This window comes from Rhynchophorus ferrugineus, unplaced genomic scaffold (genome assembly GCF_030347505.1).
Source record: "Rhynchophorus ferrugineus isolate W39M unplaced genomic scaffold, kcgeb_rfMv2 rfM1, whole genome shotgun sequence".
Lineage (NCBI taxonomy): Eukaryota > Metazoa > Arthropoda > Insecta > Coleoptera > Curculionidae > Rhynchophorus > Rhynchophorus ferrugineus.
The window spans coordinates 18,606,376-18,632,935 of NW_027472580.1; the positions used below are offsets into that span (position 1 = coordinate 18,606,376).

At 31.9% G+C, this 26,560-nt stretch overlaps 2 protein-coding genes and 1 long non-coding RNA gene across 4 annotated transcripts in view; 2 read left to right on the top strand and 1 right to left on the bottom strand.

The window, feature by feature from the left end:
- The first annotated feature begins 240 nt into the window (after positions 1-240).
- Positions 241-769, top strand: LOC143194120 (uncharacterized). The gene is made up of 3 exons (XR_013005191.1): positions 241-354; positions 508-659; positions 718-769. It is a non-coding gene; the product is annotated as an uncharacterized LOC143194120 (long non-coding RNA).
- A 642-nt stretch (positions 770-1,411) lies between these two features.
- Positions 1,412-22,409, top strand: Ssk (smooth septate junction protein snakeskin). 2 transcript variants are annotated; one of them, XM_076417625.1, is made up of 4 exons: positions 1,412-1,570; positions 7,104-7,300; positions 16,985-17,114; positions 21,840-22,409. In XM_076417625.1, exons 1-4 carry the CDS (start codon positions 1,523-1,525, stop codon positions 21,939-21,941), a joined length of 477 nt encoding a protein of 158 aa, XP_076273740.1. In that variant the 5' UTR covers positions 1,412-1,522; the 3' UTR covers positions 21,942-22,409. The 2 variants fall into 2 exon arrangements, with proteins under 2 accessions (XP_076273740.1, XP_076273729.1); XM_076417614.1 differs by lacking the exons at positions 1,412-1,570; positions 7,104-7,300 and adding exons at positions 11,145-11,301; positions 15,693-15,889.
- Positions 22,410-24,843: 2,434 nt separating this feature from the next.
- The window catches only part of LOC143204717 (uncharacterized), a 70,583-nt gene continuing 68,866 nt past the window's right edge, over positions 24,844-26,560 (bottom strand). The window contains exons 13-14 of the mRNA XM_076417459.1: positions 25,549-25,705; positions 24,844-25,490 (exon numbers count right to left, since the gene is read on the bottom strand). Of these exons, the coding sequence (XP_076273574.1) occupies positions 25,201-25,490; positions 25,549-25,705 (447 nt within the window). The 3' untranslated portion in view covers positions 24,844-25,200. The remainder of the gene's footprint in view (positions 25,491-25,548; positions 25,706-26,560) is intronic.

Genomic DNA, 26,560 nt, shown 5'->3' on the forward strand with positions numbered 1-26,560 from the left:
AATAGCATTCGATTAGGTTTTCTTAATAATTATATTTATTAATAATTAATTGAAGATATATTGTTCGTTGAGAAGGATATTCCATCAAAAACTGTTTGAATATGTGGAAGGAAGCATTATCTACCATAACACCTTCAGTTTGGATAAACTCGGTAAGACATACTGAGGAAGTAATTGATAAATGGTGGAATCGTGAACATCTTTTAGATAGATTAGAAATTAACAATTTAGTGATTGAATTGGACAGTGAGTTGGAGGGTGAACGTGGCTGAAGGAAACATTCTGGATAGGTGATAATGCTGTGCAATGCTGGAAATTCCTGAGACAGAGTGATGATAGTGGAAACAACTAAAGGTATGCACATAATTAATTGAATATAACTGCGGACAATGGTATTGTAAGGCGTGCAAGATTTGTGTGCACAGATATGAATGTAATTGTTCAAAATTAAATATGAGTATTAGGTTAGAACGTATGAGGAGAGAATGAATACTAACTATTTTGTAGATATGGTAAATACATTAAACAGAATGAAGTGATTAATTTTATGAAGAATGGTGTATACAGATAGTAGCAGAAGAAATAAAATATACAGTGATACCAAGTTGACTTGACAAGTAAACACACCGTCGAAGAAAACAAGAACTAAACATAAAAAGGTAAATATGCTCTCGAATGAAAGTAACATACGTTTCTCAGATATACAATTGTGGTTAGATTAAATTAGGTGGATTAGACCTGCAGGGGGATGCCACTACATAAAAAAACGCGCCTAGAAACTCTACGTCACTGATGGTGTGGAAAAGAGTTGAGTTCAATGTAAACAAAACAAATCTAATCTACAAACTATTATATATGTGTTCTTAATTGTAGTTTTAAGACCTTCGATAATATATATATATATATATATATTAGCTGTACTATACTGTTAAAATAAATTATATGTGATAACATTTTTGTTCAATTATTTTTTTTAGATTAGAATTTTCTTGTATGTCAAAGCCAAACTGAGCTAAAACTCAGAATTGATGCGGCAACATTGCAATGTTCCGACGTACGCAATATCCATGACGCCTTACTAAAAAAGCTTTGAATAAACTATATTATTTTATGTATAGAAATCTCAAAACCATTAAATTTAATAGTTAGGTTAGGTTCTTTAAAGTTGTTTATATTGATACTTCGCTTTTTCATTATTAAATGTTGCTGATGTATTTACGTGCAAGTAATATATAATCTAATATATAAAGTTTCTTATTTTTATAAATGAAAACATTAGGGTTTTCTGCCCTTTATTACACAATAAACTTGCTTTGTGGCATAGGTTCGAAATAAAATCTGATATAAATTCCGATGATAAATATGTGTTATCTCGTTATGACAAATATTTTTATCTTATCTTAGCTTGTGATATCAGTTAATATTCTACTGATGGTTGAAGCAAGTTCTCTTGATTAACGCAGTTTTAGGCACCTTCTGCCCTTTTCATTTTGTGAACAAATTTACATAAAATAACCGCGATATGGTTTTGACTACTGTCGCATCGATTATAGTGAAAATAGCCAAATTGGTGAGTAGTAGAGATAGGTTAGATCCGTTTCCTTTTGTAGTAAATAAACTAGTTTGGGTGTGTTGAGAAATATATTTCGAAAAATAGTTTAATGAGTACGTATGTTAATATAAACATTCTTATTGAGTAGCTTATTAACAGTTCATTTAATCCTAACCTCTTATGATTCAATAATTTTTATTTAGGACAGATAATGCAATCCACATGTTATTTAGTTCATCTTGTCAAATGAGACAGTGTTATTATAGGTGTTTTTAGAGATTACTGCGTTTATTATCAAATACAATATTTTCATTGGTTACGAAAGAGCGCCAAATTTGAATATGTCAAACTGAATCTGACAATATACATTATAACCATTGTAAAGTTTATTGAAGTTTAAAGTTTGTTGATCTAATCCTTAACACCATAATCGTTTCTAATACCTCACTGGATCTAATCTAACTATCTTAAATGTTTAACTTATCCTGGGAATTTTGTCAACCAATAAAATAGTTTCAGTGAGTGGAATTATATTTACGATGCATTTATCATCTGTGTTTTCTACGGATTTATTTGTAATTTACAAAATTTGACCCATTTAACTTTTGTCTTGGAGAGCTCTTGCAGTTTACAACAATGAACTCTGATTGATTGTGTAGGGTTTCTTATATGGCTCGGTGAATGGAGGTAAAACGAAATTAAACAGTGGTGCTTACATTATGTGACCGTTATTTATTGGCAAGATAAAAAAACATAGAAAATACAAAATAGATAAAACGGATGTGCAGCGGTGTTACCTGGTGACGAGGCTTGGGCAGTCGATGGTGGCACGTCTAAACCAAACGATGGTCGGTTACTGAATGATTGGAAATACCCTTCAATAACATCCCTGATAAACGTCTCGGGGTTGCCAGCTATTCGTTATCAACATCTGGGATTATATTTCTGGGTATTTTGTAGACCGTTGTTCCATTACGTAAAATTCGACATGCCTCAAAGTCGCTACAACACTCCCCTGTCAGAATTTTACATACAATTATTTTAAACAAATAAAAATACAAAAATATATGAAAAAAAATCAAATACAAAATAAATAAAACGGTTGTGGTTGGTACGGTTGCGATCTGGTACGGCTTGATATCTTTCGGTCTTACAGATACCGTTGCTTCATCGTCGCTTTGGCACTTGAATGTGGTCCATCGACGACGTTGAAAACAAACTATTTTTCGGACAGGGCTCCCGTAATCGACGCTGTGGGAGGATCGATTCTTCAACGACTTGGTAGTTTATTTTCTTCGACGACGAAACGTTGGCAATTCTGGTATCTCGGTGAAGACATGACGAGTCTACGGTGACTGCAAACGGTACCTAGCTTCTGGAGCTGCTCTGTGACTAACCGTAGTCGCATACGTTACGGTAATTCAGGAAAAACAAATAACGACGGTATCCGACCGAGGCTGCCCAAAGCCTTTCAATCAAAATGTCTGCCAATATGACGGAGACGGCGAGCGAGGGAAGACATTATAATTTAAACATAGTGCCGAAAGAAATGTTTAGTCGAGACGCTAATGATTAAATAGTGATGGCAAAATCTCTAAGAGTTCAAAAGATTGTGAAAGAAATAAAATTTGGATAAAAAATTTAAAATTATGAAATGGAAATTATGAATTGAAATTTAAGGTTCATTGTTCCAGCACTAAAATAAAATTTAATGAGGAACAAATGTTCTCTTCAATTCTTTCAAATGTGATTCTGAACAAACAAAGGTAAAATCAAAGAAGAATGGTATTAAAAATATTGAAAATATTGAAACAAGAAATATAACGGCCGCGTAAAATACAGCATGTTGCACGTATCCTCCATTCACGAGGCCAAATCCAATTTTGCGAAAGCTATTACGACCAGGTCACCACTGCAGGGTTTCTTATATGGCTCGTTGAATGGAGGCAAAACAAAATGAAACAGTGGTGTTTACATTATGTGACCGTTATTTATTGGCAAGATAAAAAAATATAGAAAATACAAAATAGATAAAGCGGATGGCAGCGGTGTTTCCTGGTGACGAGGCTTGGGCAGTCGATGGTGGCACGTCTAAACAAAACGATGGTCGGTTACTGAATGATTTTAAATACTCTTCAATAACATCCGAGATACACGTCTCGGGGTTGTCAGCTATTCGTTATCGGGTTCTAGTTGGCGCTGCTGGCCCCCCGCCCGTGTTCAACATCTGGTATTTTATTTCTGGGGATTTTGTAGACCGTTATTCCACGATGTAAAATTCAACATGCCTCAAGGTCGCTACAATTGTATTGATTATTGAAGTTGTTTGACACAAAAATGTAAATTGTTCGTCTTTTATTTCATTCTTCATTTCTCAAGATTCGATCAAAGTTGTTAATAATAGAGATAAGATAATAACCAAAATAAGAGATTAAAGTAGTAGATACGGTGCATGTATTTTGGCGAAAAGTATTTTATGTGAGTTTTTTCGTCATCGTCTATTATCGAAATAAACTACCATTGTTTAATAATATTTTATTTAATAAACAATCTAGAAATTTTATAAATATACTAATTGAAAGACAGATTGTACAAATTACTTAATTTAAATGATCACAATTTGATTTGCTTAATTTCAAAAGATTCCTTTCTGAGAGATGACAAACTGCTTGCTAATATCACAGCTTATAAATTTTCAAAAATATTTTGAGAGTTGTTTAGGTTTTTGGACTCAATCCTTGTTTTTAAAGCGTTTTTTTTTTAATTCCACTGAATCTGAACACGTTTCTTGATAATTTGGATAACTATGTTAAGTGAGAAATTGCATTAAAATAAAAGGGAATATACTTGAAAAATATTATATTATTTAGAAACTATTATAGATACATATTTTTTTATCTAATATACGTTCATTAGCACATACTAAAACCTAATATTTTCCCATTGTAGCTCGTCTTTGTAAATTTTCGTTTGTGAAGTGCCCAACAATAGTCTGATATTGAGAGGTTCCATTTTCCTTTTTTCTATATCTCTACCCTTCATCCCGTCTCGTAAGTTTTAATGGAATGCAGTCGAGATTGGAATGAAAAAATGTACTTTTAGACTAAAACTTTTAAATCTAAAACTCTGATTTTAGCAAGCAAAAAAAAGTTTTTAGCATTCTTTCGATGGTGTGTTTATACTTAGACATCCTTAAAAGTAGTTCAGTCTTCCCTTTAAGGATGCACCATGGTCGGGATGAACTTTTGTCCCAAAAAATACCTCCCTTCACATTCTCTTCTGAGAAACCTGGAAACACATGTTTCTTGGAGGGCGTTCTTTTCACCAGAATTAAACACCCTTGGCGGCCAACTCTTTTTGGTCTGGTGATATGCTCAGTCTCTGCTGTTCCATAGTCACAAAAAGCAAAGTAATTTAATACCCAGGTTGTTGTCTGACAGCATTCACAATATGTTTAAATCGCTGATCAAAATTCAAGTTGACGTCCTCGATTTTTTTCCAATAAATCGAAAAATTAATTAGCTTTTGTTGCATATTTATGTTATCAACATGTAAAGCAATGTTGGGTGAATATTTATCTTTGTAAAAGAGGAGTTACTGTAAATTTACAATCAACGTTCATCAATTTGTTTAATGCTTAATCTAAAAATTTGGGATTTTTAGCTTGATTGATCCCTTTTTGAAATAGGTCCGGATTCTTCCAAGGAAAGTGATATCTCCTTGCGAAATGTATATCTAGATGCACAACATTTTTTAGATCGAGAATATATTAGAATCATTTAATAGTGATTATAATTTAATCACATAGACATAGATAAATGTTAATCGTTATATATTTACATTATGTGTACAGAAAATAGTGTCCAAGACAGAAAACGTTTTAATAAAAAACGGAAAGTAACTACATAACAGAAATTAAAAGCAATAACGCAAAAGCCTTCGCGTGTCGTATCACAGCAATTCTAACATGAAACAATTCTACCAGGTCACGTACACAAATGATTCTCTCTATAGTCTATAGTATTATATATAGATTAACCTACGATTTTATATATGATCGTAACTATCTAAGCGAGACATAGATCTGATCGAAAACTGCTTTTGGATTAAGACTTTTCATAGGAAAGAAGACAATACCAAACGAGTAGTTTGGTGTTTTTAATTAAACTTGTACATCACCTTTCATTTCTCACGTTTCACTCTAGGACTATTGGTGTTTTCACTCGAGTGAGAGAAAGAAAAGTGTGCCTTTACAACTTCTATAGGAAATTGCAAGATTTGGCGTTTCTAACTTATTTTTATCTGACCATAACTTTATCTTAAGTATATACCAACTGTCAGCCAGAACAGATATTCGTGTTTGGATCTAACACGTTATAGTTCTTTTCAGTGTTTACTAATATCAACACGTTGGTTGGGATGAAAAGGAAATTTGATTCAATTTGATTTACCCACATATTGGTAAAATAAACCGTATATAGGATCTTACATATTATCTTATTATTACATATTATCTATCTTACAAATCTTATATTATGAAGGTTAATATTTGTATTTTGTGCGCAAGAATGATCGTTATCAATACACTTTTGCACTTGAACCAATCTGGCGAAACCAAAAAAGCCATTTGGTGGCAAGTCAGGGTTATACGGAGTACAAACGATCAATTCGACCTTTTGACTGGTCAAATAGATCTATTTAGAATTCACCGTTGTATGTTATGATGATCACAGGGTTGCCATATATCCAGTTATTTCGAAGAAACAAACTATGATTTGCTTGAAAGTGCTTCGCACACGACTCATTTTTATCAGATTTAACTCGTTTTGGTACAGTTGATTATTGTTTTAGAGATTCATACGAATATTTCCAAGATTTGTCACCTGTGTAGTTGTTATACGCAGTTTTTGATGCACTACGAATATATTTCTTGACCACTTATTTGCACCAATTCACACGTTCATCTTTTTGTGCTTGTTTTAAACTCATGCGGAATCCAACATAAACGAATCATTTTTACAACTAAATATTTATGGAATATCTTACTGATGATCGTCATACGAATAACCAATGATGACTCAGTTTCACGGTAAGTCACCTGACGATCTTGCAATATTACTTCGCACACAGCATCAAATTTGTCTGGAATAACAACTGATTTGGATGACCTTCACGACTTTAGTCACTGATAGAACTACGGCCAACAACACAAGTAGTACGCAAATGAAAATTCTAAAGATGGTTATGGTTACAAACGTTATATGAAGAAAATTATAAAGCAACGCATGTGTTCTTTTAATTTCTTGAGCATGTTGAGGATTAGAAATATAAAAATTCATGAGAAAATATCTGGTTTATAAAAAGATAATTTTTCATTAAGACAACTCAGTTTTGGTTATAAAATAACAAGAAATTATTGGGTGGAAATGGTTCCGTAGTCCATTGGATTTATTCACTCTAAAACAAATTTAAATTAATTATAATTTTAATTTACTAACGATCAAATGTTTTTAAAGTATTTCACGTATTTCTTAGCACAATTTTTTCATAGGTTTTAAACTTCATCATTATCATACTGTACAGAGTGGGATGGCAGGGCGGTTTCCTTGGAGTCGGAGGAACATGGAACTTATATGAGGATAAAAATTCAGACGTGGAGATCATTGCTTCCGGAGTCTTTGTTGGATACATGGTCTATACCATAGTATCTTTGATAAGCATGTGCTTTGCCAGTAGCGAGAATAAAAGGTAAATATAGTATATGTATATATGAGTATCGTATTGTTAAGATCTTTTAAGTGGCTGATCATTAAAAATTATTTGTTAAAATTATTTAATTAATTGGGCATAAAATAAAACTTTTCTTGTTTATCTCCCTCTTCATTTTTTTTTGGTATACGAATGTGATTACATTAACAAGTATATGTACTGTAGACTCACTATAGTCAACTGACGTGAGTCGAAAACTGGCGTGCATTATGATTCCATTTTTTATGATTCGAAGTTTGTTCGAGATTGATTTTTGTGTTTTAATATATTCTAGAAATTAATTTTGAAAATATTTATTGGAAACGTTAAAATTCGAGAGATTAATTTACTAGCAGCTTTTAATATTTTCCAAGATAATCGGTTTGTGAAACATGACAAAATGTTCAAAAAATATAAATATATATTTGAATATATATTTATAATATACTATATTGCTTACTGAATTATTCATAATTTATTGTAGAAATTTTATACTGTATATGAATAATATATACATCTATATATGGAGATATATAATGTATATATTTGTACAAGATACAGAAAGGATAATAGGTGAATTTGGATAGTAACATTCGTGAATAGATATCATATTGTAGATTAAAGATTTCAAAAAATGAAAGGTTTTTCGGATGTGAACAAGTCTGATAGAAAGTGAGAGAAGTTACGTTCGGTTCTCGATGTTGTCAAGAAGTTGCATTTTAAGTGGGAAGCTACAGCAAATAAGAATGGACGAATTTACAATATTCTAGGACAATTTGGTTAAGGATGACTTGGCGGGATCTGAATTTGGAAAGGGGAATGGATGAGAAGAAATATATTCGTGACATGCATTAGTTATTTTATGAGATAGGTATGTTTATTGGAAATGCAGGTTAAACGGGGGAAAAGATTTGGGAGAACAGTCCTTAATGAATTATATATATTGTATTTCGTATGGTGTTGTTTTATCTATTCATTAATTTGCGCCTTCTTGGAATACTAATCCTAATGAAGTTTGAATAATTGTTGAGCTATGAGTCATTATCAGTTGCGAATTGTTTTCCCGATTCTTGATTCTGATTACCTAGAAAGGTAATTATCATCATAAATTCCCACACATTAGTCACTCATATGCTTTGCCAATATCAATATGAATTAAAACGTAGTTATACTGTCACACGAAACTATAACTTTTACAAATATTTTGGTGATAGATAATTTTATTAGAAACTTTATATTGATCAATATTATATCGGTACTCAGTTTATGATCTATAGATAACTATTAATTTAAGGATTTAATGAATGCAATCTAAAATTTGTCTTTCATCAGATAATTTAAAAGGATTGATTCATCCGTTTGGTTTATTTGTAGGTTGCATAACGACACTTTCGGAAGATTAGTCAATAACAGAGATCCGATTCTTATCCATTGGGGATAGTAAAAGCAAGTAAATAAAAGTAGTACGGCAAACTGAAATATTTTTGTAATACCGTAACTTTCCGAGAGATTATAGGGACTTAAGTATTTATTTAGTGATGTCATTTTATTTGTGACAAATAAGTTAATTAGTAATACTTAAAATTTATCATATTAATTATATATATATATATATATATATATATATATATATATATATATATATATATTAAAATATAATATAATTTATTTTATTCTAAAAATACCAATAAGTCTAACGTATATCTATCTAATAATAGTATAATCACCAGTTGGGAAATGTGCGAGAGCATTATAGACACATCAAAATTTTATCAATTGCAAGGCTACTGAAACGTTTTACTATGCAAATTTTAAGATACAGTTACAGATATAATTGACAGTACTACAGTAATGTTAATTTTACATAGTTGGTGGTATCTACAAAATAAAAATTATAGATATTTTGTTATGGACGTTTAATTTGCTTTAGCAATTCTATGGAACGAAAAAATGTTTCTATATTATACCAATTTAACTTGTAATATTTGGATAAATAAAATCATCATATCATCAGGTATTGTAAAAAAATCTGTGTTTAGACATTGTTTACCATATTCAATTCTTCTATGTATTCTTAAACTAATTTAAACACTGTTTGGTTTCTTGTACATTGTTTGGCTTTAGTGATAACTTTTAGGCCCATACATTATCGATATCTAAGTATTGTTCGAAATGCTTGAATTTTCTCTCTAAAATACCACCAGGCTGTAAAAACTTGATAAAATCGCACTGTTTAGCAAAACATGTATCAGTTACCACAGGCCTGGCGAAGTATACCTTATCGAACTATTTGATGTTCAAGAAACCCGATATTTGATATTTGTAATTGTATTTTTAGATATGAGACTTAATATTTGAAAAGTTTTATTTTCATTTAGTTAATATTTTTCTTTGAATTTTGCGAATATTTGGTGGTTCAATATTGTCAAATATGTCTTGTTTTTTTACTTTTAAATTACTAATGGAACTAACTGTGTATTTTTTCAAAGAACTCAATGCAGAACCTAAGACAGTTGTTGAATCATCTGCAACAGAGTTAATACTCATTTCTTCTAAAAATATTTGAGCCAAAAATATACGTTTGTATATTGCATTCTCATATATAGGGTGGGGCAAAAATCCCGTCACTATTAATGCAATTTCCGCTGAGTGGCAATAATGGAACGGTTATTTTCAAAAAATATTATCACAATTTCTGTTCGTTCTTGTGGCGTATATTTATCCATAATAAAATTTTCTACACAACACAATAGTTAAAGCAAAACTGAGCTAAATGTCAGATGATAATCAAGATGGCGCGCAATCAAAATGGTAGCGGGATTTTTGCCCCGCCCTATATTTGATTAAAATTCTCTATATAAAATAAATTATGTAAAACAAATACTCTAATAATATGCATTATTAGTTTACATTCATAATGTGGTCTAGGTTTCTTGTCTTCGGTGACAAATTCGACATTCTTAAAATCTGGAAAACAACTGAGGACAATTACATATCGTCTATTCAATTTTTTTTTAGTAATGCATCGTGGATATTTGTGACATTGAAACATTACAATGTTGCCGCGTCAACTCTGAGTTTTAGTTCAGTTGATGTTTATGTTATGATGTTTTAACGTCACAAATATCCATGACGCATTACTAAAAAAACTTTGAATATACTATATAACATCTTTTGTCGCTTTCGTGTGTGTATAAATAAAATTTGGTATAGGTTAAGTTTGGTATAAGTTTTCTGTATGCTGTCATTACTGTGGATACTGTCGCTTATGAAACGTTTCCCGACGTTTGAGTTTGAAAGATCACACATTTTACTGATCGCTTCTTTTAATAGTCGCAAAACAAAGCGTATATAGATGGAAGATAGAGACTGAGGATTAGTCACAGAATTCAAAGCTCGGTACAACGCTTGAGAACAGTGGATGTGCGAGAAACAACAGTGTCCCTGTCTTAAGTAGTTAAGAAAAAAGACTAATAAATGTTTGTCGGTTTGCTTCTAGTTAAGATCTAAGTTAAGATTTCTAGTTAAAACCAGTGAAATAAAAGTTTGTGGCAGAGTACGCTTACTCGTTTTACACTTCGAATAATAATATTCCGATACAAAGTTGTTAATTCCTGACAGATGTACAGCTTATAACATAACTCACATATGGCGTTTTGTTTTCGATCAACGTATAGTTATTTGTACATTTAATAGATATCTATTGCCCAATAAAAAAAATGTAATCTAAAGTCTAAGTTAGGCTGATAACTATGTAGCTGCCATAAAACATATATGACTAAATAAGTGATAAAGAGGGAAAACAAAGTATTTTATCTTATCTCGACTTATCGCATTATCACACCCGTACAGCTACGCAAGGTGCCTTAGTGAAGCGAGTGTTAATCATTTTTAGAGTGCGAAGTTTTATTAGAATTATTGTAATTTGTTTAAAGCAAAGTGAACCCAAAATGACGAGCGTGGAAACCGTGGGTACTGTGGTTTTAAAAATGCTAAAGCTCGTAAGTTTCCTCTAAAGGATTTATTTTTTCAACACATTCTAGGCGCCACCTTGCGATACAGTATTATTTATCTTATCCCAGTATAAATATGCTTTAGGACATTTTTTTAATAGTAATTTATTGTTCTTCATGTTATTCTCGACATTTAGCCCTCTAATAATATTTACCATTTACTTCGAATCTGAATATCATGCGCCATCTGTAATCAAGTGTTTGAAGTAGAGATCTATAAATACAACTATTTTCAAGTTTTCAAATATAATCATATATAAGAATTATAACTTTTCTGATTTTATTATTTTTTTTTGAGATCCATTCTGCCTGGAGGTAATTTACTTGTGTATCTTTATTCGTTCTTGTTTTTGCATTACACCGTGTGATAGCGGTACATATGATGGCTTGTAAATGATCATTATACTCTATAATTTATTTTTTCTCTCTTTTTTTATTGTCGACTCTTTTACGAATCACTTATGATTCGGGACGGGACGGAATTAATACACCACTTATGGCCTTGGAACAAAAGAGAAACTTTATTTTGATCCCTGGTAATTTATACCCACTCGATATAAATCACAGCGCCCTCTACAAACTTTTCTTCCTCCTTTCTAAACTAGCTCTTGTATCATGACAAGTCATATATTTAACAGTAATAAACTTCTCACCGCACACTGTTCTTCCTCCATTATACGCCTTTTTGTTAAACTTTTTTGTTTTTTTCTTTTTCTAAATTCTGGTGATGGTGCCGGCGGGCGTCATCAATAACCTATTGATTGGTGTACTAAGATTTGTAGTTATCACTTCGTACTGTCAAAAAATCTCGGATTGCCGTTGCCTTTGATGCTGTTACAAAGATATTCTTTATATTAGTCATATAATAATCTTAACTAGATTGTTTATCCAGACTAAGATAAGATACAAAAAAGACGCTGGGATGTGCACATGCGCTTTACCGAAATTTTATTAGATATTAGATGTTTCGATGAACTCTGTGTCTCTTTTTTTCACATTAAAAAGGCACTTTTGAGATAAGTTTTTATAATTTTTATATCAATCATTAAGCTTACAACTTTCCCCATCCAATTAATTTCTAAAATGTTTTCCATCTTCTTCTTAAGCATTTCGAAATCATGTGTAAGTGACGCCATGCTGCATCGATCTGAACAAGTGGCCATCAGGATCAGAAATCACTCTGGCAGCTTTCCATTAGAACTATACCAGTGTTTTCTTCAAACCAGAATCTTTGTTTTCTATTACTTTTTGCCGTTGATAATATTTTTTGCAACAATATGTCGTACAACTTATTGAATCTTCATCGGTAGAGATTTGAAGTAATACTTCATTTTCATACCATTCGATTTTAGCAAGACTTTAAGGCCATGGATATTGTGTTGGTATCGATGTGGAAGTCTATCCTAAACTGAACTCCACTGACTTTTGTGCTTGAATTGTTGTAGTAGAGCCATTTTGACTGCATGTCAAAATACGGAACATAAAAATCTTCTTTTTTGCCTGACAAACAATGGAGTCATACTGTTGAAACTATTCTAAACTGTAAGTCGACAATTTTGTTTTTTTTTTTTGATCGCGGAAAGATTCTATAGAATAAGAATTCTATAATAAGTATAATAATTCTATATAAAGAATAAGAATAAGGAACTGCTATTTTATCTCTTCACCACTATATATCACTGATCAAATTACATGCAAATTCCTAATAATTTGGTTTGTTTTTATGCTTACTAGCTACGAGGATCGACTAAACACTAATGTAAAACAATACCATGAATTCTTCCGACTTCTTTTATCTATGACTTTACAGATACAATTCGACACAAATATTTCGTTTTGGTTTGCAATAAATCATCGAGAACTTTGCGATGGTTGTCATCTGTGACATTAATTTATAGTAGGTTTATCTACATGAAGTACATCATTACATGTAAGAACAATTAGCTATCATAAAACTTGTAGCAGCGGCTTTTGTAGATCAGTAGAAGCACACAAACCAGTCCTCCAGTTTATCAAAGAACCTGAGTTTTAAATTATTTTCAGGAACAAGTATTAAATAACTTAACATACTTGAATAATGGCTAGACCAAATAATATACACAATAAGTACAGCTGACATATATACAATATAAAACTATTTGCTTTTAGATCAGTGATTTCAAATATTTTGTTTCCCCCATTTTCTTCAGTAATATTCGAGATACAACTTCCCATAACGGTTTAACCATTTTGAGGATTTCGTTCACTCTCCCTTTTCGCCGATTATAGTTCACTACGTTTTGTGTATGTTCTCGGCTGCGGAAAAAATATCGATTTTGCTCATCCTTAGTATGCTGTCATTATTGTGAATACCGTCACTCAACAGTCACAAAACAAGGCGTATAATAGTTTGTAGGTTAGAGTTGTTTTGTTTACATTGGACTCTTTTCCACACCATCCATGAGGTAGAGTTTCTAGGCGCGTTTTTTTATGTAGTGTTATCCCCCTGGAGGCCTAATCCACCTAATTAACAATTGTATATCTGAGAAACATATTTTACTTTCATTCGAGAGCATATTTACTTTTTACGTTTAGTTCTTGTTTCCTTTAATGGTGTGTTTACTGGTCAAGTCATCTTGGTATCACTGTATTTTTATTTCCTCTGCTGTACTGTGTATCTGTGTACACCATTCTTCATAAAATTCATCAATTAATTCTGTCTAATGCATTCGCCATATCTACAAAACTGTTAGTATTCATTCTCTCCTCCTACGTGGTAACCTAATGCTCTTGTTTAATTTTGAACAATTACTATCATATCTGTGTACACAAATCTTTCACGCCCTACAATACCAATTTATATAAATATGTTCAATTAATTATCTGCATACCTTTAGTTGTTTCCACTCTCATCACTCTGTCTGATTAATTTCCAGCATGGCACATCATTATCACATATCCTGAAAGTTTCCTTCAGTCACTTTCACTTTCCGACTCACTGTCCAATTCAATCATTAAACTGTTAATTTCTAATTTGCCTAAACCATGTTCACGATTCCACCATTTATCAAAAGTGTTATGGTTGACAATGCTTCCTTTCACATATCCAAACAGTTTTTGGTGAAATAAGAAGTCCTTCTCGACTAGCAATATATCTGTAATTAATTAATAATAAATATAATGACCAACAAAACCTAATCGAATGCTATTGTAACGTTTACCTTTTTCCATCAATTTTTGTTGTCTTTACACTTTTTTTGTTACTGTCTTGCCAAGAGTGCCATAATAAACCATTTTGAAATATTCAAGTTTCATCAAGATACACAAATTCAAATTCCTTGGTCTTATTTTATGCCTTTAAAAATTGTATTCTGACAAGGCAATGTTTGGAAGTTCCATTAACACTCTCCCAAGGTTATCTTTACACCAGTTCAACCGTATGCCCTGTAAGAATGTATAAAAAAAAGATGTCTTACATCCTTCCTAAATTATGTTTATATCGATAAAGTAGTTTGTGTACTTACTGTTCTTATACATTTCGTATATTTGGTCTCGAATAGAGCCAAGATGATCAAGATTCGTCACCCACTTTATATGTAGACGGGTTTTCTTGGGTGGATCTAACGTATTATTCTTCATTTTGTAAGCGATGTTATTCACAGTACCCACACTAATATTTAGCGCGGCAGCAACCCGCTAAAAATATTTTCAATAAAATTGTAGGGACTTATAGTTAACTCTCTAACGGAATTTACCGGCAAAGTGGGGCCTCCATTGTCTCGTTCCTTTTCGAAATAACATATTTAAGCCGCAATCAATTTGTGATCCTGAATATCTATTCTATTGTTCTCGGCATTTTCAAACAACTAAAATAATTTTTGCCGGTTTATAACCTGTACTAATTATAACTAATATTTTGAATAATTTAGCGTTGATCTGACAACCAGACGCCGACCAGCTGTCAGATGTATGTCAAATTCTTGAAAGTAATAGTGATAAGAGGTCTTAATTCTTATCTATAAATTAGTGTAGCTGTATAATTAACTGTAGTCTTTAGATATACTATAATGTTAAAATAGATTATATTTGATAAAATTTTTCTCCAATTATTTTATTTATATTAGAGTTTGTTTGTATGTCAAAGCCAAATTGGACTAAAACTCAGAGTTAATGCGGCAACATTGTAATGTTTCGACGTCACAAATATCCATGACACATTACTAGAAAAACTTTGACTATATATAGACTATATATTGGTTACGTGGTGTTCATGGTACTCATATTTTTTGTATAGTATGAAACTATTCTGATATTATTTAGTAAAATGATGATTTCTCGCAAGTGTCGTCTAGAATCTGAAAATGAGTTAGGACTGTCGAATTAATCTACGCTATTTTTAGACATTAAATATAATTATTATATATCTGTATCGAACCGGATCGGACGGCACCTTTCTTGGTGTCGGAGGAACGTGGAATTTAGCCGAGCGAAAAAATGCGGACGCAGAGATATTTGCTTCGGGTGTATTCGTGGGATACCTCATCTATACATTCGTATCACTGGTAGCACTATGCTTCGCTGCCGGAGACCATAAAACGTAAAGTATACCTACAAGATGTCTCAGAAGAAAATTTATAAATGTCTAAACGCAAGGAATCCGGGGGTATGGGAATTATGTCACTCGTAATGGGTGGCCTGGCTTTTGAGTATTCGGACATCGAGAAGGGGTTGCGGAAGGTCTCCACAGGCTGTACTTGTAAACCCTTATAAAAACGGTAAATCACTGACAAGATTGGCAAGTCATTGTCCCTTAAATGATGTTGCAACTATATTAAACGTAAGGATTGTTAATTAGTTTGTTTTTGAATATACGCACCTTTCCAGTCAGAAGCGTGGAAATTCTTAAATTATTATCAGACTTAAAGCTGCATTCCTGCAATAGTATATTATTATAATAGTTAAATCTACTAGACGTCAGCAAACGGTTTTCATTGTTTACCAATATCTTGGGTTCAGATGAAGCTGATTTTAATCTTAACGGTGTATTGTAGTAAAGAAACTTTCAAATCAATTTTTTTTTCATATTTTCTTAAACTAAAGATTTTGAATGCTGCTCTCTCGGCGAACACAAAATATCGATACAAAACCAAGCAAAGTTCAATCTCAAAACAAAATATCGATACACTCCCTATACAGAAAGCTCGATACTATCATCTACAACTGTCGGTACTTCCGAAAAAATATATTGGCCACAAATTTTTAAAAGAAACGAATATTTCCCCACAAGTTTTGGGTGTATCTCCAAAAATAATTTAAATTTTGAAAAATCTTATAAACTTCATTAAAACAAAAAATTTTTGAAAATATGAAAATAAAACAATGTTTTCAAATTTCTGGACTAGAATATTAGAATACCCTTAATGAACACGAACACGTACAACGAATTCGAAATGTAAGTATAAGAAACCTTGTTAAAGCTCGCCTAAATTAACTTTCCATTAGTTTTTACTGTTTTAAAGGTCAAAATGGAAAATGGATTATTCTTAAGAGATACATTCTCAAACTGTGTAAAAATTCGCCAATTATAAGTTTTCTTTTGAGACACCTTGTATATGCCACTTAAAACGTCTTTTTAAATGCTGATTCCATTGTTTAATTTGTATTTCTAATTTGTTTCTTTTTGTTTATATAGCACTTTTACGGATATACTAATGAACATTGTTGGAATATTTTTGTGGATAGCTGTGGGAGCTACGGCACTTCACTATTGGCATGGATATTTGGATGAACACAAGTACACCTATGTTAACTCTGAAAGACAGGTAACTAAAATTAAATATTTTATAGTATTATCGGTTATTTTATAGAATATTTTCTTTGCGAGTATATATATGATAGTGTAATGTTAATAAAACTGCAAAAAGTTCATCAGTGGTTGTTACAACTACTGGCAGTTTTACAATAGGCTATTTTCACTGTTAATTCAAGAGATTGTAAAAAAATGCCAATTGTAATTATGTAACAATTTAATATATTTTTATTACTTTGTTTTACTTGCGCCAATTTACAAGCAAGATGATTGGCGTATAAATGAATATGTATCACCAAAATTAAATTACACTACTTAAGCTAAAATTAAGAGTTACCCTAATTTATTATACAATTTCATATATAGTCAATTCAAAATAGCAGTGACACGGGAAACGTTGCAATGTTGCCGCAGTTACTCTGAGTTTTAGTACATTTAGGCTCTGAAATATAACAAAATTTTAATATAAATAAAATAATTGAACAAATATTCTATTAAATATAATTTACTTTAACATTATAGACATAACATTACATCAAATGCATTTATTATCGAAGAAGTTAAAACTACAATTAATTTTACAGTCAGAATAATGTATAGGTTAGAGTTGTTTTATTATATATACATTCAGATTTTTTCCACACCTTGTCGGTAGGGTTCTAGATGCGTTTTTGTATGTAGTGGTATCCCCCGAAGACCTAATCCACTTAATTAACAATTGTATATCTGACTAATGTATTTTACTTTCATTAGAGAGTATATTTATGTTTTACACTTAGTTCTTGTTTCTTTCGATGCAATGTATCCTTGTAAAGTGATTATGATATTACTACATTTCTCTTTAGTGTCTCCTGTTACTATCTGTATACATCTTTTGTGATAAAACTACATTTAATCATTGCATCCTCCTTAATGCATTTGCCATATCTGCAAAACAGTTAGTATTATTTCTCTCCTTGTACATTTTAACCAAATGTTCATGTATCTTCTGAACAATAACACTCTATAATACAATTCCCTACAGTTAAAGTATATTAATTGTACTGAGCTTTAGTGGTTTCCTCTTTCATCACTCTGTCTTGGTAATTGTCAGCATTGAATCATAAACCAACATTCATAAAGTTTTATTCAATCACAGTTACTTTCAGAAATACTAGTCAAGTTAATAACCAAGCTGTTTATTTCCAATCTATTAAAAACTTGCTCAAGATTCTACAACTTGTTAATTTCTACTTCAATGTGTCTGATCGAGATCATACAAATCGAAGGTGTTATTTTCGACAATGCCTCTTTCCATAAATCCGGACAGTTCTGGTTTGAACATCTATTGTAATAATTCTTTGCAATACCCTATATCAACTCAATTGGATTAAAAATGCAGTGATAAGGGGGGAGACATAATACTCTGTGGCCATAACATTCAGTAATCTGATCTACTACATCTTATGATTAAAAAACCTTATCGATATTTATTCCAACTTTTACCTTTTTCCATGAACCTTTGTTGTCTTTATACTATATTTATTATAATCTCGCCATGAGCAACCCAATGTACCATTCTAAAATATTCATGGCTCTTTTAAATATATAAATTGATATAATTCTTCCTTGATTTTGTTATAGGTTTTTAAAAATTATATGCTTTTAATGGAATCTCTGGAAGCTCCATTAAACCCCTTCGTGGGTTATCTCACCACTTAAATCCTAGATTATCCAACAATGTATGAACGGATGTTCTACATCTCTGAAATAGCTGTATATCTTTTGGATCTTTTTGGATACTTTCCAGACTAACAATTTTCTCTAAAATAATTGTATTAAATTATGTTTCGATTGAAAAAACTACTTACTGTTTTAAACATTTCGTTGATGTGATCTCTGAAACACCAAGATTGATCTTGATTCGTCACCTGTTTTGCATAAACACGGTTTCTTTTTGGCGAATTTAAGGTTATATTGTTTTTTATTTTTTGTGGTATTTTAGTGACCTTGTCCGTACTAATATAAAGTATAGTTGCAAGGCACAAAAAATATTTTCAATAAAAACAGGGGTGATTTCAAATTTATTAAATCAACGTTTGCCGGTTTATAATCCGTAATAATAATATTTTGAAGAATTTTCAGAAGTTTGGCAAACGGACCACTTTTGCAGGCTCATTCCGTTACATGTACGAACTTCTCTAACAGCATTCTATCTCTTTTTAAATAGAATAAAGTGACAAGGATAATATTGTCTGACTGTAAAACGAATTTACAACTTTAGATAGACATATATTGACACTCAGACAGTGTCAATGTTATTTTGAATTGACTAAAGGTTATTATGGTTCATATGGTTCGTTTCAATTTTCTTATTTCCTATGTTTTGTCCAGTAGTTGTTCCATATTTCTATAATTTATTAACATTCATGTTTATATTTGTGAATGTAATGTTAAGGTGAATTTGATCACAATTCTGCGTTGGTTACGTAACTATTAGCATTGATAATTAATCGAAAAACTTTGTTTAGGTAGTCGGTTTGATGAGTGCAAACCTCATGTTTGCACCTCACAAGTCCAAATAGGTCTTATTACTGACTGATATATATATTTTTTTGCCTGGAACCGGGAAGGGGAATCCTGTTATGGATACCTGGTCGGGAAAACCCTGCCTGTACACTACCCATTAAACCCCACCCTATCAGCTGATCCAATGACCCTAACTGATACTTCTTACTCTTAGTAAGAAGGGTTCCCGTAACCGGCAACACTGTTAAGAGGCACAAGGGCCAGGCAAGGACGTGGCGTCGTTATCACACCACGCAACTTACGGTACATGAGTATCACAACATAATCACAACGGGGAAGTGTCGGCTGTGATAGAATAAAGCCACAAAGAGCCGAATGAGTTACGGGCCTAAAATATCGGCCAGCTCGGTAATACATCTATTGTCCAAGAGACGAAGTGTGGAGAAATATCTCAAGCAAACCTCGGATATAAAATCGTGAACTTGGGGGACATCTGTTTCTTTATGAATTTGATTGTTCCTGACGAACCAGGGGGTATTGATTATTCTCCTGAGAATTTTGTTTTGGAAGACTTGAAGACGTTCCACCTGGGTAGGTGAGACCTATTTTAGATAGACACTGAAGCCGTATAGAACGACTAATCGAACCAGCATCTTGTACAGGAGAGATTTTACGGCCTGCTGGCCTGGTTGATAAGCGGGAACAGCAAATTAGCTCCATTATACCTTTATGGAGCGACCTTTGAATATGGGAATTCCACCTAAATTTGCGATCGAAGACAAGACCCAGATAAGTGGCTTCTTCTGACCTTGGGATTTCGGCGTTCTCGATTTTAAGACGCGAAATGCTCGGTGCAAAACGCTTCTTGTGGAAGAAGATGGCCTGGGTTTTCTGTGGGTTGACTTGTAACCTCCAAAAATGTAACCACTGGACGGTCTCATCGAGTTGCTTTTGGAGTCTGTTTCGGATGTGCGGTGCTACTCTTGAAGAAGCAAAGTTAGCAGTGTCGTCTGCGTAAAAAGCTGCCTCAACTTGTGGTCCCCTAGGGATATCTGAAAGACAAATATTAAATAGAACGGATGCCATGGGGGAGCCTTGTGGAACTCCTGCGTCGGTGGTTTTCGCGCTAGAGAGAATATCTTTAACCTTCACCTGGAACGATCGTCCTGACAGAAATGATTTAATAAGAGCTGTTAGATCATCAGGTTTCGTGCCAAACCTTGTCAAAGGCTTTGGTTATGTCCAAGAAGACCGCTCCATGTCTTTCACGTCGGTTAAAAGCACAGTTGATTTCTGCAGCTAGCCGATGGGCCTGATGAACGGCTGAGGGTTTGGCGCGGAACCCGAATTGCTCATCTGGAATGATATTGTTTGTCTTCGTAAAATTGACTGATAAATGAATCCCTAATAACTAACCAGTACTATATTTTTTGTCTAACGCGATGTTTCCAGCTTAACCTACCATCACTAATGGTTGTCGAGATGTATTGGTGGTTGTAAAAATATAATCAATCGCTTAAAATTAATCGCCATTAGGTTAGAGCAAAATGTTGAAATATTTATTATATATTAATGATATATGTAGATTTGTGATTTTCTTTATTACTGTCAAATTCATGTCTTTATGTTTTAATTGTAAATTGTTAATACATTGAACTTACACAGTCGTATGTCGGAACCATAGTTATTGGCGAGAACTAAACGACGTTTCTCAATAGTTTACATCCTCAGGTCGGAAGTTCTGATACTGTGTTGTATTGTATTGACTCATAAAGTACATGACATAAGGTTATCCTTGGTTTTGTTGGCTCATATACATTCCACTCCAAATGTTCAAAGTTATTATGCATACGGTTTTCTAAAGTTATTTGAATTTTCTTCATTTATGTACGGGTTTTTACAACCCATACACTTTGGTTTGAAAGAAACCTTATAAAAATAACACAGTGATGTCGAAACATACATATAGTATACAAATAGGATATTGGGCATCCCGTCCAAAATCCGTGCCAAACCAGAACACATTGTCTCTGATGCTCTGGACTCCTAACTAGCAACAAATCACTTCGTTGTGGTTTTTAGGCCATGCGTATTCATACTCCAAGGCACTTTTTCCAAAACGACTACATTTTGCCATATATTGCGACATATTATGACACCCGTTATACTTAGTTTTTATATATGAGACAAATAGAAGTTTATTAAAAAATAACATTTTTTCTTGTTCTAGGTTGGCCTCGCTCTAGGATCCCTTTGTGTGTTAAATGGGGCAGCTTATCTTATCGACTCAGTGTTATCAACAATATTCATAATAAAAACAAAATCGCAGTAAAATTAAAATAGACATTCATACATAAGTAGGATCTAAGGAGTATATCTACAAGTGTTGTAGTATACTGAAGTTAAAATATTATCATTTAAATTACGTCCTCCAGCCCTTGTAAAGAATAATTAATAATTCATGACAAAGATGCCTTAAAATCATATTTGGTCCTAATATTTTTAATTATATGATGAAATAATAACAATATATTAATATATTAATAAGATATAATTGTTTGTTTAATATTATAAGCATTGATTATTGTTATATCAGAGTAGAGAGAACGGAAAGCTTGCGGAAGCTTCTGGTACTTCATATACCATCATTTACTCATGCTACATACCCTAATGGTGTAGAAATACTATTAGGTCATAACTGTTTTGAGAGCCTCATTTTCATTTTGCATGTTAGATAACTAGATCAATAGGTAACTGATTATAAAAATATTTTTTAAATAAAGCCGAGAATAATCAACAACATTGTCTTTTTTATATTTTGGAATTTCCTTTTTATCAACCAGAGTTTTTCTGAACTAGATAAACGAGAAAATAATAAAATTAAAGTAATTAAAATATAGTAACAATTATTAATAAAAAATGATATGGTATAGGTTAATTAGAAATTTATAAGCATATAAATATTAAGATCAGCCTATATTAGAGCAATATCGTATAAATATATAGAGCAATATTGACATATCCTATCGATACATTCACGTCTGGGGCACTATTAAATATTTTTATTTGATTTAAAAGCAATATATCAATATAATAAACTGTCAGACAATCTAATATAAAGGTATAAAATCAATATAATAACATAATAATATAAAATAATAGTTTTCTATGTAGTATTATTGAGGTATATTGATTCATTGTATATAGACAGAAATCATGAAACGGTCAAAATTGTATTTTAAACATTCACTACATCTTTTATTTGAATAAATATGCTACAGAATACCGACAAATTCTACTAATATTTCGGATAATTCGGTTATAGGATTATATGATGGTAACTGAAAGAAACGTCATTTATAACATACAAAATATTAAAATAACACATAAATTATTAAGACAATCGCAACCATATTTTCATGTGACAACTGGCAGATTTATTGTTTTTGGTTCTATGCTTTGAATATAAATTTTGTAGGATCTTTGGTTATATTTGATTTTTGTCTTCTTGTGCATAATTTTAAGAAAATTTGTTGTTATGACGCCATTTGTATATTATTTAAGGTACAACAGATTTATTTAAATGAGATATTCTTTTCAAAGGGATGTGCTTTTGCGTAAAAATGATTTTGAAAATAAACAATAATAAAGTTTTATGAGGTTCTTCATCAAGTTTCTGAACAGGAAGGCTTGTTCTTTGCATTTTAGATCTGATTATTATAGAGTTATGAGTTATAAAACCTTTCATTAACATCTACGGCGATAATTGCATGATATGCGTATATTCACAGGTCCTTTGTCTGAGCATGAAGAATATTAAAATCTTAGAATAATTAGTACAATAACTAAATAACTATATAAAAAACTAGAAAAGTTAATTTTTTGAATATCATATGTATTTTAGAGCATATGCTTTTATACAAATATATCTAATATTACACTCGAAATGTACAAAGAATAAACTTAATACAACGAAAGACATAAAATAAAAATTTAATATGGCCTTCGCAGCGATAACGAGAGAATAATTAAAAAAAAATAATAATAATAAAGACAAAGAAGCTTACAGATAAATTACTTTCTAGAAAGCTATAGAAAAATGCTATAAATAAACAGTTAGTGAATATGAAGGTTTGCGAGTATCATATGAGGAGCCATCAAATACGAATGACATGGTTCTTGTCTTACATCCGGAGGTTTATTAATCGCTAGTAATCAAGGTGTTGGCAACACAGGCGGGTCCTTGACTTGACCAGTTACGAGCTCCCAAGCTATTATCGAAGGTCAGATGAACGGGTCAGTTGAACATATGAAGGGTGAAACGATTCTTGACACTCTGAATCTGCGATCCCATTGTAGGCATTATATTTGCAGGCAACCAGAGTTTATTAAATAACGTACCTTCAATAGGACCTTCCTTGGCAGCTGGTTTCACGAGTTTGAGACTAGTTTGAACGGCTTTAGCTATTTCTTCGGTTGATATATAATTATCTGTAACAGTTACGTCTTTTTGCTACGTCATTTATAGGCACAATGTCATTTATAGCCACAAATTATAAAACAGAATGGCATACTTATTGTTTTGGTTCTATGCTTTGATTAAAAGTTTTATAGGATCTTTGCTTATATTTGTTTTTTTTTCTATTTTTTATGTATAATTTTAAGAAAATTTATTGTAATGACGCCATTTTTAATTTATTTAAGGTACAACTGATTTGTTTAATAGAGATAACAGAACACAACTGTTGTTTTCCTGGATATAAAGGTTCAAATAAAGTCAAATCTCTTCAAAAGGTTTTGCTTTAACACAAAATTGATTTTGATAATAAACCCTTGTGAGATTCTTCATCAAGCTTCTGAACTGAAAGCTTTGTTGTTTACATTTTAGGTCTGATGATTATAGAGTTAAAGGTGAAAGAGGTGACATTCCCAGTGATAATTTAAATATTAAGTCTTTCATTAAAATCTACCGCTATAATTGACTTCAAAATATATTATTTGCCTTTGCCTTAGCCTGAAAAGATAAATATGGCAACAAGTTTAATGGTGGACTCAACAAGACATTCAAGATCTATCGAAGAGGTTTTCCAATATAAATCGCAAGACACATTATTATACATTTACTTTAAATACTTTGATATTACGTTATGTATTAGGCAAATAAATGTTTTTTGTTTTTAATAAAAATATGGTTCAACCATTATCGTTACAATAATCAATAAAAAAGTTAAAAATTTAATTTTTGAATAATTTATTTCTTATATATCATATGTATTATACATGATTTACACAGCATATGCTTTTATACAAATTTATCTAACACTACACTCAAAATGTACAAAAAAGAAACTTAATACAACGAAAGGCATAAAATAAAAATGTAATATGGCATTCGCAGCGATAACGAGAGAATAATTAACAAATAATAATAATAATAATAAAGACAAAGAAGCTTAGAGATAAATTACTTTCTAGAAAACTATATGGAAATGCAATAAATAAACAGTTAGTGAATATGAAGGTTTGCGAGTATCATATGAGGAGCCATCGAACACGAATAACGTAGTTCTTCTGTAACATCCGGTGGTCTATTAATCGCTGGTAATCAAGGTGTTGGCAACACAGGCGGGTCCTTGACTTGGCCAGTTACAAGCTCCCAAGCTATTGTCGAAGGTCAGATGAACGGGACAGTTGAACACATGAAGGGTGAACCGATTCTTGGTACAATCCCATCTGCAGGCGTAGAACTTGTTACATTCGGTAGGATGTCTGAAAAGACCAGCTCTTTGACAGTCGATGGTTCCTTGCAAGGTCTCGTCTCTACTTCTTACGCCGCCCGGTCCGTAACGATCGAATGGTTTAGTTAAAGCTTCTTGTGTACCTAGAAACCGAGAAATTTGAATTGTATCTCAGCAACCTGATTTAGTTAAACAACTTACCTTCAATAGCACCTTCCTTGGCTGCTTGTTTCACGAGCTTGAGACTAGTTCGGACGGCTTTAGCTATTTCTCCGTCTGATACATAATCATCTGTCAAAGCTACGTCTTTCTTCAGGAAGATTTCGGATAATTCGGTTACAGGGTTATATGGTCGTACCTAAAACAAATGTCATTTATAGACACAAAATATAGAAACACATAGGGAAGTTAAACGGATCAGTCCCAACCATGTCCTCATTATCACAACTGATAGATTTATTGTTTTTATTGCTTTGGTTTGAAATTTTGTAGAATTTTTTGCTATATTTGTTTCTTTTGTTTTGTGTCAAATTTTAAATGTATGAATGAAATAGATAACAGCGCGGAAGAGTAATTTTCCATGGTATGAAAGTTTGATTAAAATTAATTATTTTCAAAGCTCTTTGACAAGCTTTTTCAGATATTTTGGCAGACTTTTACTCTAGCGCAAAACTTGATTTTGAAAGTAAACAATGATAAGCCCTTATGAGCTCCTTCATCAAGCTCCCGGACAGGAAGGATTGGTCTTTACATTCTAGGAATGATGATAATAAAGTTAAATGTGACGTTAAAAAGACCATTGCTTAACCAAGATGTTATTCCTAATTGTAATTTAAATAGTATTTCATTTAGAGTTTACGATAATTGAATTGAAATACGTAATGTGTATATTAATAAATCCTTTATCTTAACGTACTGAAAAGAAATAGCTACAAGTTCAATAGTAGAGTCAGCAATTGTTCAGCATCTACAAAATCCTACAAGTAAGTATTATGTAATTTTCTTTTAATGAACTGAAAAAAGTAATATATATTTCTTCTAAAATTGTTCTGAGATAGTCCTTTTAACTTCATGCAAATAGGAATCATATAGTATAACACCAAAAAAAACTAAAAACATAAAAAAATTATGTGGTAATATTGAAAGAAAGGATTGTTACAAATTTTTTCATTATCCTGCTGTTATTAATAACATATGTCATGTTATTTAAAAG

Coding starts and splice junctions, on each gene's coding strand:
- Ssk (XM_076417614.1), top strand. CDS start 11,251: ATGACGAGCGTGGAAACCGTGGGTACTGTGGTTTTAAAAATGCTAAAG. Junction 11,302..15,692: donor TTTTAAAAATGCTAAAGCTC/GTAAGTTTCCTC, acceptor CGCTATTTTTAG/ACATTAAATATAATTATTAT. Junction 15,890..16,984: donor GCTGCCGGAGACCATAAAAC/GTAAAGTATACC, acceptor TTGTTTATATAG/CACTTTTACGGATATACTAA.